The sequence below is a fragment of the Chionomys nivalis genome, chromosome 4 (genome assembly GCF_950005125.1).
Source record: "Chionomys nivalis chromosome 4, mChiNiv1.1, whole genome shotgun sequence".
NCBI classification, from domain to species: domain Eukaryota; kingdom Metazoa; phylum Chordata; class Mammalia; order Rodentia; family Cricetidae; genus Chionomys; species Chionomys nivalis.
This window is the reverse complement of record NC_080089.1, coordinates 59,131,510-59,146,065: the sequence shown is the minus strand read 5'-3', so window position 1 is coordinate 59,146,065 and position 14,556 is coordinate 59,131,510. Positions and strand designations below refer to the sequence as shown.

At 48.3% G+C, this 14,556-nt stretch overlaps 1 protein-coding gene across 1 annotated transcript in view; it reads left to right on the top strand.

Annotated features, from left to right (window-relative positions):
- Positions 1-14,556, top strand: part of Thsd4 (thrombospondin type 1 domain containing 4) — a 552,915-nt gene that overhangs the window by 519,661 nt on the left and 18,698 nt on the right. Inside the window, exons 9-13 of the mRNA XM_057768152.1 lie at positions 2,092-2,188; positions 3,718-3,999; positions 11,871-12,000; positions 13,065-13,269; positions 13,743-13,916. Of these exons, the coding sequence (XP_057624135.1) occupies positions 2,092-2,188; positions 3,718-3,999; positions 11,871-12,000; positions 13,065-13,269; positions 13,743-13,916 (888 nt within the window). The remainder of the gene's footprint in view (positions 1-2,091; positions 2,189-3,717; positions 4,000-11,870; positions 12,001-13,064; positions 13,270-13,742; positions 13,917-14,556) is intronic.

Genomic DNA, 14,556 nt, shown 5'->3' with positions numbered 1-14,556 from the left:
GTGGTGACACATGCCTGTCATCCCAGAACTGTGGAGGCAGAGACAGAAAGATCAATGGAGCTAGTTGGCTAGCCAGTCTCGCCTAATAGGTGAGCCCCAGGTCCCAGTTGAGACCCTGTCTCAAGCAGCTCCTGAGTAGTGACACCCAAGGTCATGACACCCAAAGGTCAAGGTTGACCTTTGATCTCCACACACATACATACACATGTGAGCACACACACATGAAGCCACTAGAATCCTGTCTTCTGAAAAGATGAGGAACTTAAGGGTGACGAGAAACAAAAGCTTAAAATAAATACACTGATGCCTACTGTTCCCAGGGCCGTGCTGGTCTCTACCATTTGCTGTGTCAGGTTTTAGAAACAGTATCCACTGGGATTGCTTCTTCATCTCCACAGTTCTGGGCTGTTCCTCTCCAGGGATAGAAGGCTAAACATTACAAAAGATGCCTTGTTTTAGTTAACTTGGGGGGTTTGTGAGCCATCCGCTTGGTTGGTTGGCTCTGGGTACATTTGAATGGTATCAGAGGTGAAGGCTCTGCCAGCAAAGCCTTCTATGGGTGGTCGGGGAAAGGTGGCCAACAATAACCCCATAAACAGCATAAGGACTTCAGTGGCCAAATCCAGAGTGTTTCCTCACACGGAAGAGGCACGGGAGAGGGCAAAAGGAGAAACAGTATGTGCTAAGGGGATCGAAGGAGCTGGGGTAGACGACGAGGATGGGCAGTCACATAGCTGTGTCCCTCAGGGGTCCAGTGCTCAGCGCCATGTTTCTGCAATCCAATAAGGTGGTCTTGGCTTGTGTGAGGAGCCCAGTGACTCTCACATCTGCCTGCCTCTGGGTGAGTGACGGGGGAGCCTGTTCCCTAGTCGGGAGAAGGCAAGAGGTGGTAGCAGGAGAGAGATCTCCAGGGCTCCAGTGCAGGCGTGACTCGGGACTACTTGCAGGGTAACAGCCTTCAAGATCAGTCATTAGTCTCTTCTCTCTTCCTGATGAAGAAATTAAAAGTAGGAGTCCAGCGACTGGCTCTGGGCTGCACAGCTGGTCACGAGGAGCCACTCTACAGAGTAGAAATAGCAAGAAGACAGTGTCCCCTTGCTTGGCTCCCAATTCTAGTGTAGATTTTAGTGCTGTTGCTTCAATCTACCCATCACCCTGCCCTCTACCATAACAGCTGTGAATGCAGGAAGGCCTGGTAGACAGGATTAATTCTGTTGGCCCTCCTTACTTACCTCGTGCCTCTGCTCCAGACCTTTGCAGCCCACGCAGCTTCCTGCTAGCCATCCTACTTACTTTTATTTTTTATTGTTTGTTTTTATCAATGGTTCCTCAAAGAATAAGACTGAGGCAGACTTACTTTTTTTATATGTGGGTTTTTGTGTGTGTGTGTGTTTGCTTTTTTGTTTGTTTCGTTGGTTTTTGTTTTTATTTGTTTGGGTTTTGTTTTTATTGATATTTGTTTGTTTGCTTACTTGCTTGTTTGGTCTGGGTTTTGAATTTCCATTCCATTTCATTATAGTTTTGGGCTTTCCTACGTGTGAAGGTGAGTTGAGACTCAGGCAGTAGAGAAGACTGAGGACTGGAGCAGACATTGAGCCAGCCAGCCTCCCTGGCCTAGAGGGCATTAAAGGACCCTTGATGTTCTAGGCTGTCATGCCCAGGAAAGCTGGTCTTCGTCTGCCTGACTCTGTGTCACCTCCTGGTGCTCAGTCGGGTTCCTCTGCAGTGTAGACATCTTGGGACAGTTAGAGGCCACAGATCCAAGCCCTGGCTGAGGATGGCTGCCAGCCACAGATTCTCCTACTGTAGACCCTGTCCTATTTGGGTTTTATAAAACCTTAACTTTTATCTTGATAAAATCTTGACCGTTCACCCACTTTTCTTCTGATTCATGAATACACAAAGTCTTGGATTCTTCAAAAGCAGCCCCCAGGAAGCCACTGGAAGTGACTTAATCTAACATGCCATGGGGTTACTACTGTATAAGAGATTACACATTTAGCTGTGGTACCACTTCTGTTGTTGAGACCCAAGCCAGCAGGAAATTGGGGTGTGTGGGGGCTGTGGTGACTTTGATTTTTGTATTCTCAGATGATACACCAGCAGCCCAACCCAGGAGTCCACTATGAGTACGTGATCATGGGGAACAATGCCATCAGCCCACAGGCACCTCCCCACAGAAGACCAGGTAAAGTCCTTGCTTTGCCATCAAGTATTCTGAGTCACTTTTTCTTAACGCTCTCTTGCGCGCGCTCTCTCTCTCTCTCTCTTTCACACACACACACATGCCTTTATCCTCTGTGTCCTGAACAATGCAGAGAAACCCCGTGGACATGTTTCAGGTTAGTGGACTTGGAATCAGAACGTGCTTCACATGTGTGTCTCCCTGATAGAATATTTCTTTTACTGGATCCTAAACCAGAGTTCAACATCCCGATCCCACGACTGGAATGATTATATTGGCTGCTCTTGCTGCTGGAGCAGTGACCTTCCAGCCAGGATCTTAGAATAAGATGCAGGTAGTTGTCTTACAGTGCTGAAGGCCAGAGATCTCCTGTTTCAGCTTCTAGAAGCCTCAGCCTCTGTGGCCTGTGACCCCTTCCTCTACCTCTAAAGTCATCAACACACCCACCTCCAAAGTCAACACAGTACCCCTTCAAGTCTCACTCCCATTGGGCTTTGCCCACTGTTCCATCTCCTCTGATTCTCAGGCACCCGTCTCTGTCCTGTGTAAGGACCCCTGAGACTACCTCAGGCCTTGGTACTCCGTGCCTTCTTCCCGCCTCAGGCCTTGGTACTCCGTGCCTTCTGCCTCCCTAACACTGTTCTAAAAAGAGCATCAGGGCTTAAACCCAGCAAGGGAAGGACCAGAGTTCAGATCTCCAGAACCAACTTAATTGCCGGGTGGCCATGGCAACCCACCTGCAGTCCCAGCACTCAGAAGGCGGGGACAGAATCACCAGAGCAGACAGACCGACTAGATTGGTTCCAACAGTGAGCTCTGGGTTCAGCTGAGAGACCTTGCCCTGAATTCGGCAGAGGGCAATCAAGGAAGACTCTTTATTTTAACCTCAGGCCTCCAAATGCACACTCCAACCCTTGTGCATTTGCATACATGCAAACACATGTATACATATATACACACACATACACAAAAAGAAAAAATGATAACAAGTTAAAGCAAAACAAAGGAAAAGGCATCAGCCTTCAACTCTGTTTCCTCCCAGAGGGACTCTCTCCTAACAGTGCAGTGAATTCTGCCCTGCCCTTTTCTGTTCAAATACAGTCTGTCTGCAGATAATTGGAGCATTTACCTACATATCAAACATCATTGTTTTTAATTAGTCAGCTAAACCTAGCCAGAAAGGCTATACCCATGTACGCAGGCGTAAAGAAAGGCTCTGGATCTAGGATGGGCTAAAGCACCAACTGTACACCCCCACCTTCTCTCTGCCCTCACTCCACTGAGGCGCTCATAGGAGGAGAGATTTAAAGGATGAGATTGAGAACTGACCCCCAATCTCTCCCCAGATGTGGTCTGCTCCAAGGACATTGTGTGGTGCCTGTCAGGGTCCTTGGTGCTCCGACAATACAAAGCCTCAGGCCCTGCCCCAGCTTTCAGACGTCTCTGTCTGAAATGGCCCTCTCCATCGTCCCCTCGCCTTTTCAACTCCATGTCCTAAGGAAGCTCATCCCTGTGCTGTCTGCCTCTCCCAGGAGAACCCTTCAATGGGCAGTTGGAAGCAGAAGACAGACGCCTGGAAGACAGAGACGACCAGGACAAGAACCAGGAGAAGGAAGAGTCACATGCCGAGGCCCCCGAGGTACTGACTTCCGCATCTTCACACACGCAGACCTTCCCCGTCAGGCATCCTGACAGATTCCCTGCCCACCGACCGGACAACTTGGTGCCACCAGCACCACAGCCCCCCAGGAGAAGCCGGGACCACAACTGGAAGCAGCTGGGGACAACAGAATGTTCCACCACCTGTGGGAAAGGTAAGCCTGGGTGGAAAACCCAAGTAAGAAAAGGTAAGGGAGGGCCCAGCCAATGGGGGAGCCCCTCAGGACATAAACCACCTGCGAGATGGCCTGCGCATCTGTTTACGGTGTTAGAGGTTCCTAAAATGAGCCGCCGCAGGCCCATCCAGTTTCGGGAAATCTGTGCTCACACCCTGTTGGTCACAGTGAAGGAACATAGATTTGAGCAAGTGGGCACATGGGCCAACTCCAGGAGAGACCAGCCTCCAGGTGACACTTTCCAGCAGAGCCACCCAGAATCCCCCAGCAATGGCATGTGACAGTTGGTGTGGAATACTGCCTTCTGGGGATGTTCACCCACGCTTTGGTGCGCAGGAGCTTCCAAGCATTCCACAGGCCTCACTCTAGCGCCCCAGAGGCCATGCTGACCCAGAAGACCAAGGCATTGAGCACACAGAAACATTCACCGTCACACGGGCCTTCATGGTTATGATGCATAGAAAACACCCAGGCAATGAAGGAGACCCACACACACACAGTGGGGGCTTCCTCCTGGACTCCAGATTAGGCACAAACCACACCCAAACACCTGTTTTCACAGAGAGATCCTTTATTAAGCAGGGAAGAGAAGTTAACATGGCTGCTTTCTGACTCAGGCAGAGAAATAGCAGCAAAGACCTTGCAGATATGATTTTTAAGAGGAGAAAAGGGGAAGGTGTGTGTTAGAATGGGCTAGGGTGCAGTGGTGTATTTTAATTGGGCATGTTAATTAGGTGAACCAAAGGGGGCTATGATTGCTGGACTTTAATACTTTGATAGCTGGACTTTGGTAGTGAGCCTCAGGAGACAGAAGTAGCCAAATAAGGGAATGGACCTTGGGGGCTAGCTTTGGGAATGTAATCTAAGGGTTTTCAGCAAGGCAGAGGGAATGGGGGAGAAAGGCTAGTGCCCCTCCAGGCAGAGTGTTACCGTGCTCCAAGATTGTGTCCTGGAAGCTACTCAACAAAGACAGGCAGTTAAAAACAAAACAACAACAACAACAAAATCCATAGCATTTGAGTAACACGGACCTGCTGAGCTGAGCTTTCCCTGTGCTGGGAACCACAATCAGAGAACATACCTGTATACTTCGGGGTCTGAAAGTTGATAAATCAACTTTATAGGTGGCTGATGTGAGTGCCATTCTCAAATCTAAAGATTTCAGGGGGAAACAACATATCTGGGGGGCTTGGGTTTCCCTCGTCGGCTTTCATCTTCATCTACTCCTTTCGTATTTTCCTGATAAAAAAATTAATTTCAAGTTCATCCAGTGTCCTAACCCAGTCAGCTAGGACCACCAAGGAAAACCCCTAGCCTAACAATGCCGTGTTTATTACCTGTTGTAAGAAGGAAGCCCACATGCTGCAAGAAGCACTGTAGCCTCTCTCCAAGCGAAAGAGAGATAGGACTATAGGGCTGAGGAGAAAGGCGGAGTTTCAGTGACTAGGCTCAAAGCAGAACACAGCTGCAGTTTTATAGAAAGGGTGACATGTGAAGGGGTGCACATCACGTCTAGACTGTAACACAGATCCAGGGTCCTTTCCTCGGCGACTCCAGTCAGGATAGGTGGGAAATCCCTGTGTGACTGTCAGGCTCCTGGGACTGGAAACTGACTCTTTCGAGGAGACCTGAGGTCCCCCTCGCAGGAAACACACATGCACTACACAGTTATAGTGTTGTGCCCAGGTCATGGAGACCCCAAGAAGACCACCAGAGACACAGACTCACCGAAATGCAAAACTAAGTTTTAATCATGCAGTACAAACTGTGGTAGGCACCTTGTCTTGCAGCGAGGGCTAGGGGAGGTACCCCACAGTTCTTAGGCAGGGTTTAAAAGGCAAAACCCCACAAATCTACAGTCATGGCCATAAGGGGTACGGTGACTCTCTGATTGGCTCCAGTCTAGGGGACTTTGCACTTTGCTGATACCCACCTTGAGCAGCTGGGCTGCAGTCTAGGGGATTTCCCGCTTCACGGGCATCTACCTTGGGGGCCAGCACAAGATGGAGTTGGTTTTCTCCCTTCCATAGGACCGCCATGTTCTACGTAATCATAGGCTGCTCCCTATACAGGATGAGGGCGTCTTACTCTGTGATCTCCCTGAAATAGTTGTTCTCTGAGAGGACGATACTACAGAAACAAAGACTTTGTGTCCTGCCTTCCCCCACCCCCAGAGTTTTCTAAAACCTGGAAGACTGTGTGATTCACCCCGGACATTAATTTGACAAATAGTTTATTGTTGTTGTTGGTTTTTCTCTCAAGAGACTTGAATCTGGGCTGGGAAGATGGTTCCACATGAAGACCTGAGTTCAAATCCTAATAGCCAAGTAAAATTGGCTATGTAGCATGAGTATAATCCACCTCAGCACCCCTCAGTTCGAGGCCAGCCTGGTCTACAAGAGATAGTTCCAGGACAGGCTTCAAAGCTACAGAGAAACCTTGTCTCAAAAAACATACAAACACAAAAAGTTCCAGAGACTCCCAAACTAGCTAGCCTGGCCTACAGAGCAGAAAACAACAAAGAAAGTCTGTCTGAAACAAGGTAGAACAATACCCCAGGTTATCCCCTGACATTCGTACATGTGAATACACACACATGCAGAGAGAAAGAGAGAGAGAGAGAGAGAGAGAGAGAAAGAGAGAGAGAGAGAGAGTTGTGGAGCTGAGGGTATGAGCTTTGCAAGTTTGATAATTAGCACACGTGCACACATAAAGATACACAAACACAAACATACACACAAACAAAAAGAAAAAGCTTCGACAGCTGCTTCTGCCTTTTTCATAGGAACAATGGCCTAGTGGCTTTGGGGACTAGGATTCAGGTCTTTGGTTCTTTGTGGGTGCACAGGGGGTAGGGTAGGGGCAGGGGTTCTTTATGCTCCAAGCCTTGATGGTTTCACAGTGGTTCCACCTGCTAACTGGAGAATTAATGTATGAGCTCTTACTGCACACGTTGTGTTGTGCTCAGACCATGTGAGCAGAGAGTGCAGCCTGAAGACGGACTGAGATGGCTTCTGTTTTAGGTTTGTGAGGGGAAATGAGATGCCTGTAGACTGTGTCTTAACAAGGTCAGAGAGCTAGAGATAATTCTGCCAAAAGGCCAAAATCATTTTAATAAGATTTTTATCCAAGGCATTATAGAGATAAGCATGGTGTCTCAGCATTGACAAAGGAACCTGAGACCCAAATGGACTATTTTCCAACTTTTCTCCCACTTATGAATTGGTGCGGCGCCCAGATAGCTCAGGTGGAAATTGTCCCTATGTGATTTTCAATCCAGAATGACGCGTGTAGGAGACTCTTTCCCACCCTGTCCAGGGACTACACAATATTGATTTGTGAGTGTTGTTAGCAAGAACAGAGTGTGTAACCCTGCCACTGTTCCCTGGGTGGGTGCTCCTGGCCCATCGAGGTGGTCATTCCCTCTCTGTTCTGTAATAGACAGGATGGAGGAACCTCCTGTGGCCAGGGACTGCAAGTGACCAAAGGTAGCTATGAATGCAGCCGGACACTGAAGTTGTAAACTTATTTAAAATAAAACAACAAAAAAATTTTTTTGAACCCGATTGTGAGGCTCTTGAGCAGGAACTTTGTAGATGCAATGCTGTGACACAGTAGCAGAAGGTTGGAGATGCGGACTGAGGGGAGCGAGGGAGAGGCTCACCCGCTCCTGCTGATTGTCACGTGGGAGAAGAAGAGAAAATCCGTCTCCACTTATGCTTTTTCTTCAAGGCTCCTCTTCAGAATCTTTCCGGCTTCAGAGCCACGAGAGAGACACAGCTGGAACCCTGTGCTCCACAAGAGTGACGGCAGCAGACATGCAGGCCATGGTAGTGCAATGCCAGTGCACAAAGCATGGAGCTAAACTCAGTCCTTAGCACCAATGACGAGTGTGCTGGCCCTGTGTCCTCCTCTGCTACCAAACCCAAGCCCCTGCCCTTGAGAGAGCATCATCTGTTCCTCACAGCCCCTTCCCAGAGCCCCCCATCCTCCCTGGTGAAGTGGACCACACCTGGGCTTCTCACATATCCAGCTACCACTTCTGCAGCATCCTACCACCCAAGACTTCCTTCTCTCAGGAAGGTACCCAGGAGTAGCCCTTGATCACTGTGGCCATCAGCCACGATGCCCAGACCTCTGCCTGTCTCCTGGCTTGGCTCTGTTAGTTCTTATATTTCCAAGTCTGGAGTTACTCAATTATTTTCTTGTTGCTTCTTTGGCCTAACTCTCAAGTTAGTGTATCTCACAGACCTCAACACTGTTCCCAAAGTTCTGCTTCCTCTTCCAGTAAATCATGCTTCTGTTTTGATCAGTATGCCCATGCACAAGTGAGGACAACCAATCTTGGGTCCATCCTGCCACCCAGTCAGCACCTACCCCATCCCCCTGCCCCTGTTTGTTAGCAATCGGAGGAATCACTGCAGCTCAGTCTTGAACAATAGGACTCCAGATGACATGCCAAGTGACAGTATTCCTTTCTGCAGATACTAAAGCTAACCCAAAGAAAGAAACATTGCAGTCACCAGAAGCAAGAGTTATAAAGCTGATTATTTGCTCAGTGCCGGAGAGACAAAGAGCTTCTGATTTCATTTATTTGGTACCTTTCCATGGAGCTGGACCATGGACAATGGGCAATGCATGCAAAAGCGGTCAAATGGGAGGGGAGGCAAGCGGTGGCCATCTGCCAGACAACCCCAAGCAAGATCCATCTTTCCAGGCACAGAGCATTCCTATGGTATCTTGTATCGTTTGGGCTGAATGTCTTAGGTTTCCCTTCTATGAGTGCCAAGCAGTTGGGGTGCCTTACCTTTGCTTTTCAATCCACAGAGCTGTAAGCGGAAAAGTTATAGCCGCACGGTCTGGAGGGAAAGGAACAGGCAAGCTAAAACCTTTACTTAATGCCCTAAGAGCTGATTTCAAGTGTGCAGGCTGTGGACTAAGTCTTATCCAACTTTGTGGTTTAGCACAATGTGCTTAATGTGGATTTAATTTAATTTTTTAAAAAAAGTCTCCTAGGGCTGGAGAGATGGCTCGGCAGTTAAGAACACTCTTCTTTCTGGGGCTCCAGGTTCAATTTCCAGCATCCACATGGCTGCTGACAACTATCAGCAACTCCAGTTCCAGAGGATCTGACACTGTCTTCTGGCCTCTGTGGCCACTGCACAAATGTGGTGCATAGATAGACGTGCAGCCAAAATATCCACATAAATCAAAATTTTAAAATAAAATATATACTATATAATGGATGTAGGCATGTTGTTGGAAAACGTTTAATACCAAAAAAGGCTTTGTTTGCTATTAATTTTACAGTCTCAACTGCTTTGAATTCAGCTGATACCTGGACTTAATTGGAACATTTTGAATAGCGGTCTTGAGTTATAGCTATAAGTACATCTTTACTGCCACGGCAATTTCGACAATGATTATCTTAGATTCAAAACTCTCTTACAAATTGCCATGTTTCTTATAAAAAAAAAAAAAAAACTACCCACTGGCTCAGGGTGTCACACAGGGTCAGCTTGAAGGAGCCCTGGTCACATCCGTGACTGATGACATTGAGGTACTTACGTTAAAACGTTGTGGCTGGGCGTCCAGCCATCTCTTACTCTCGGTCATTGACCAGCCCTGTGTGTGTGCATGTTCTGCCGGTCCTAACGAAGGAATGACAGAGAATGGCCTCTCCTTGTGGGCATAAGTATCTAGGAGGCAGCTTGATGGTCTGCCACTTTGGAGGTGACACTGAGAACAGAAGTAAGTTGTCCTAGAGTCTAACACCTATTAGCAGTGGGTTTTAAACTGGATTTATAGAGTACCAGGCATGGATTCCCTGTATGGAGCAGGTGATAATAGGGGCAGGAGGAGTGAGAGTGGAAGTAGTCAGAATGCTCTATGCATGCATATAGAATTGTCAAAGAACAAATTAAAATAAGATGTTTTAAAAGACACTATAAAAGAAAAAAGTTAGCCTTCATGGTGCAATTAAAATTATAGTGAGTTACAGTTCTTTAAAAATGTCTGACCAAGCCAGGTGGTGGTGGCGCACGCCTTTAATCCCAGCACTCGGGAGGCAGAGGCAGGCGAATCTCTGTGGGTTCGAGACCAGCCTGGTCTACAAGAGCTAGTTCCAGGACAGGCTCCAAAGCCACAGAGAAACCCTGTCTCGAAAAAATAAATAAATAAATAAATAAATAAATAAATAAATAAATAAGTAAGTAAGTAAGTAAATAAATATAAAATGAAAATGTCTGACCAGTTAGAAGCACAGATAGGCATAGTTTTTAAATGAATTAGAGTTGTATGTTAGCCTAGTTTGTAGGGCCAACAGTTACTCCCACTTCATAATGGCGCCAGCAATACTCAAATTCGGCCAGCAGGTGGCAGAAGAGAAAGACAAAATTGAATTAAGACAGAAATTACCCATAACTGGCTTTTTTATAGAAAATAGTTAGTCCTTATTAAGGTAATGAAACTACTCTGTGTATTCAGAACAAAAACATAAAGCAGTTACTAGTTTTCCCCAAAAAAGTACTAAAAGCTTAGGTCTCGGTTAGGCGCTGGGGTTACGGAGGTGAACCAGGGCGCTGCGCTAAGAAGCAGGGCCTCCTGGGAAGTAGACAGATGCTGAGAAGACCAAGACCCTGGATCAAGAAACTGAGAGGATTGTATGAAATGTGTTTCAAATCAGGAAGGCAGCTGCTCTTCTGTAATGCTCGCATCTCCCTGCTTCAACCTCTTGGATGCCATGCTCCTAGCTGGCAGGCGAGTTCATGCCACACTAATCCAGGGGACAGCCCCCTTCCCTTGCACATGCGCACAGACACCCCCAGGCCTGGCAGTCTCCATTCACAGCTAGACCCTCTGCAGCATTTGCCCTCTGACGCCTGTGTTTCTGTCTGTGCCCATTGACTAGTGACCTCTTTTACTGTCTCTGTGGGTGCATGTGTGTATACATACATGTATGTCCATGTGTATATGCACATGTACGTGAGTTCATGGGTAACCAGGTGCATATGAGTGTGCGTGTGTGGGGGTATCAGAGGACAACCTCGGCTGTCATCCTTCAGGAAGGCCATCCTTGTTTTTGATAGAAGACCTCTTGTTGGGACCTGGGCTCACTAATTAGGCTAGGTGTTTAGTCATCCAGCTCCAGGAATCCCCCTGTCTCCACCTCCCCAACACTAGGATTCTAAGCATGCACCTCTAGGTCTGGCTTTCTGATAGGCACTGGGAATCTAACATGGGTCCTTGGACAAGGGCTTAATTTTTTTTAATTTTTTTTACAAGGGCAATTTTTTACAATTGAGCCACTTTCCCAAACACATCTCATATAACTTGAACAACTATAAACATTTTTTAGATTCCTTTTATAAATAGATTGTAAGCTCCTTGTGGACAAAAAATATCCCCCCTCCCCGTGTGTGTGTATGTGTGTCCTTTGCACACTCAACAGCCCCCAGCAGAGCCTTGTGGGTATGTCCATATAAACAACAAGATGAAGGGATATGGGACTTGAACTCGCTAGTCTTGTACCCTCCTTTCATCAGTATCCAAATGCCTGTGCATCTTCATCATGGGCTAGCATCCCAGGTGTGAGCTGGCCTCCAGCATCTTTACCACGGGCTAGCATCCCGGGTGTGAGCTGGCCTTGGGCATCTTCACCATGGGCTAGCATCCTGGGAGTGAGCTGGCCTTCAGCATCTTCACCATGGGCTAGCATCCAGGGTGTGAGCTGGCCTTCAGCATCTTCACCATGGGCTAGCATCCCGGGTGTGAGCTGGCCTTGGGCATCTTCACCAGGGGCTAGCGTCCTGGGTGTGAGCTAGCCTTCAGCATCTTCCTTCTCATTACAGGATCACAGTACCCGATCTTCCGCTGTGTGCACAGAAACACACATGAGGAGGTTCCCGAGAGCTACTGCGACTCCAGCATGAAGCCAACCCCGGAGGAGGAACCCTGCAACCTCTTCCCCTGCCCAGCCTTGTAAGAGCCCTCTCTGGCTAGGTCACCTTTCCTTGGGTCACTTCGGGTTGATGAGCATAAAATCTCAGTAGCAGGTACAGTTGAGTTTTTAACCAGTGTCAGGAACTGTGTTCAGGATCCAGATCATTTAGTGAGCCTGCCCGTGTTTCTGGAAGAACTGGGGAGTTGGTGGTCTGTAGCAGGCATCAGGCTTAGCCAGGAATCCCATCAGGAAAACAAGGGAGGCAGCTTGTAAGTGGGCTGTGTATACAGACAGATAGGGCCATATCTGCCCGGAAGAGTCAGGAAGCATACTGGGAGAGGTTGGTGACAGGCTATTGAGTGATAAATAGACCGTCTCAGATGGATTGGGACAGGTCCCAAAAGGTCAAAGCTTGATCCTTGAAATAAAGAAAAATATAATTTTTATTCAGATATGTGCTAAACACTTGATTGTGTCTCATTCAGTAACTGTCAAGATTAGGGCATGGAAGCTGGCTGTGGTGGCGAACGCCTTTAATCCCAGCACTGGGGAGGCAGAGGCAGGTGGATCTCTGTGAGTTCAAGGCCAGCCTGATCTGCAGAGCTAGTTTCAGGACAGCTAAGGCTACACAGAGAAACCCTGTCGAAGAAGAAGAAGAAGAAGAAGAAGAAGAAGAAGAAGAAGAAGAAGAAGAAGAAGAAGAAGAAGAAGAAGAAGAAGAAGAAGAAGAAGAAGAAGAAGAAGAAGAAGAAGAAGAAGATATGATGATGATGATGATGATTAAGACATGGAAATAGTGGACATCAGAGAATGTCTAGGTGATATCTTTTAGCTCCCAGGAGGGTTAGTGTTATAGGGAAATTAAACCGATCTGGGGGTCATTGGGAGAGTCTGCTTTGATCACCAAATAGAAATCGTCTCACTCTTTCTATAACTGTGTGCAGAATCTAGGCGATCTAGTCACAGTAATAGCTGTCCTAAGGCTCCCCTACAGTCACATGACCTTTAGGCCCTGCTCTGAGGAGTGGTCCCGGTGATTTTTGCTCTGTATTCCTGTTAACCAATCTCTCCCCCTCTCCCCTCCCCCCATCCCATGAGCCAGCTGGGACATCGGGGAGTGGTCTGAGTGCAGCAAAACCTGCGGCCTGGGCATGCAACACCGCCAGGTTCTGTGCCGCCAGGTGTATGCCAACCGCAGCCTGACAGTACAGCCCTACCGCTGCCAGCACCTGGAGAAGCCTGAGACCACCAGCACCTGCCAGCTCAAGATCTGCAGCGAGTGGCAGATTCGGACCGACTGGACCTCGGTATGGAACCTCCCCCTCCCTCCGATACCCATTGCCACTCTCCAGCCTCCCCCGCTATGACCCGTGATGGGTAGGGTGGGGAGTGTTTGCCGGAAAGCCTGATTGCCGACACATTTTATGCCAGCGGCTCAGCAGAGTTCAGGCTGGTGTACATGGCCTATATCCAGTCTCACAAGTGAGCCTATGTGAGTCTTGTACTTCCCCGGCCCTGTGCCTCCCATGTATGAAGAGAAGGCTGGCAACCACTAATAGAGCTAGCACCTTGTAGTGCTGTGCATCGTTCCTGGAGATGGAAAGGCTGGGCCCTGAGCAGGCCAGTAAACAAGATGCCACCCAAAAGGTTCTCAGAGGAAGTTTTCCCATGATCATACCTCCCCAGGGAATTACAGGCTTTGCAGGGGACGCAACAACGGGGTCCCGAGGGTCAGGTGACAAAGAATGAGGACGCTACATCAAAGCCTGCTGTGTTTTAGTGCTCGGTGCCCTGTGGCGTGGGGCAGCGGACCCGCGACGTGAAGTGCGTAAGCAACATCGGGGATGTGGTGGATGACGAGGAGTGCAACATGAAGCTCCGACCGAATGACATCGAGAACTGTGACCTGGGGCCCTGCGCCAAGAGCTGGTTCCTTACAGAATGGAGTGACAGGGTGAGTGTGCCCCCGACAGAGATCAGCTATGTCACAGGAACTCCCGGAGCCACTCAGAGGCACGCTGGTTGCTCAGAATCCCAAAGTTGATTCCTCCCCCAGGGAGGTGTCGATAACGTCTAAATTGTCCTCATAGGATTGCATTGGCGGAGTTATCCCTGGGAAACCCAAGAGTTTGTTGGGCTTTCTAACAGAGCATGGGCAAGGGATTTCCTGCAGGAGGGCAGGAGATGCCAACACAGCAGCATTGGAGTGCTGCATGGCGACTTCCCCATAGCTGCATAGATGGACCCATAGCTGCATAGATGGATCCCATGGCTGCATAGATGGACCCCATGGCTGCATAGATGGACCCCATAGCTGCATAGATGGACCCCATGGCTGCATAGACGGACCCCATAGCTGCATAGATGGACCCCATGGCTGCATAGATGGACCCCATAGCTGCACAGATGAACCACATGTCTGCATAACCCCTTTGGTTACTATCTTAGTCACAGTTTTATTACTGTCAAGAGATACCATGACCACAACAACTTTTATAAAAGATAACATTTAGTTGGGACTTGCTTACAGTTTCAGAGGTTTAGTCCATTGTCATCATGGCAGATACAGGCAGACAAGATTCTGGAGAAGTTGA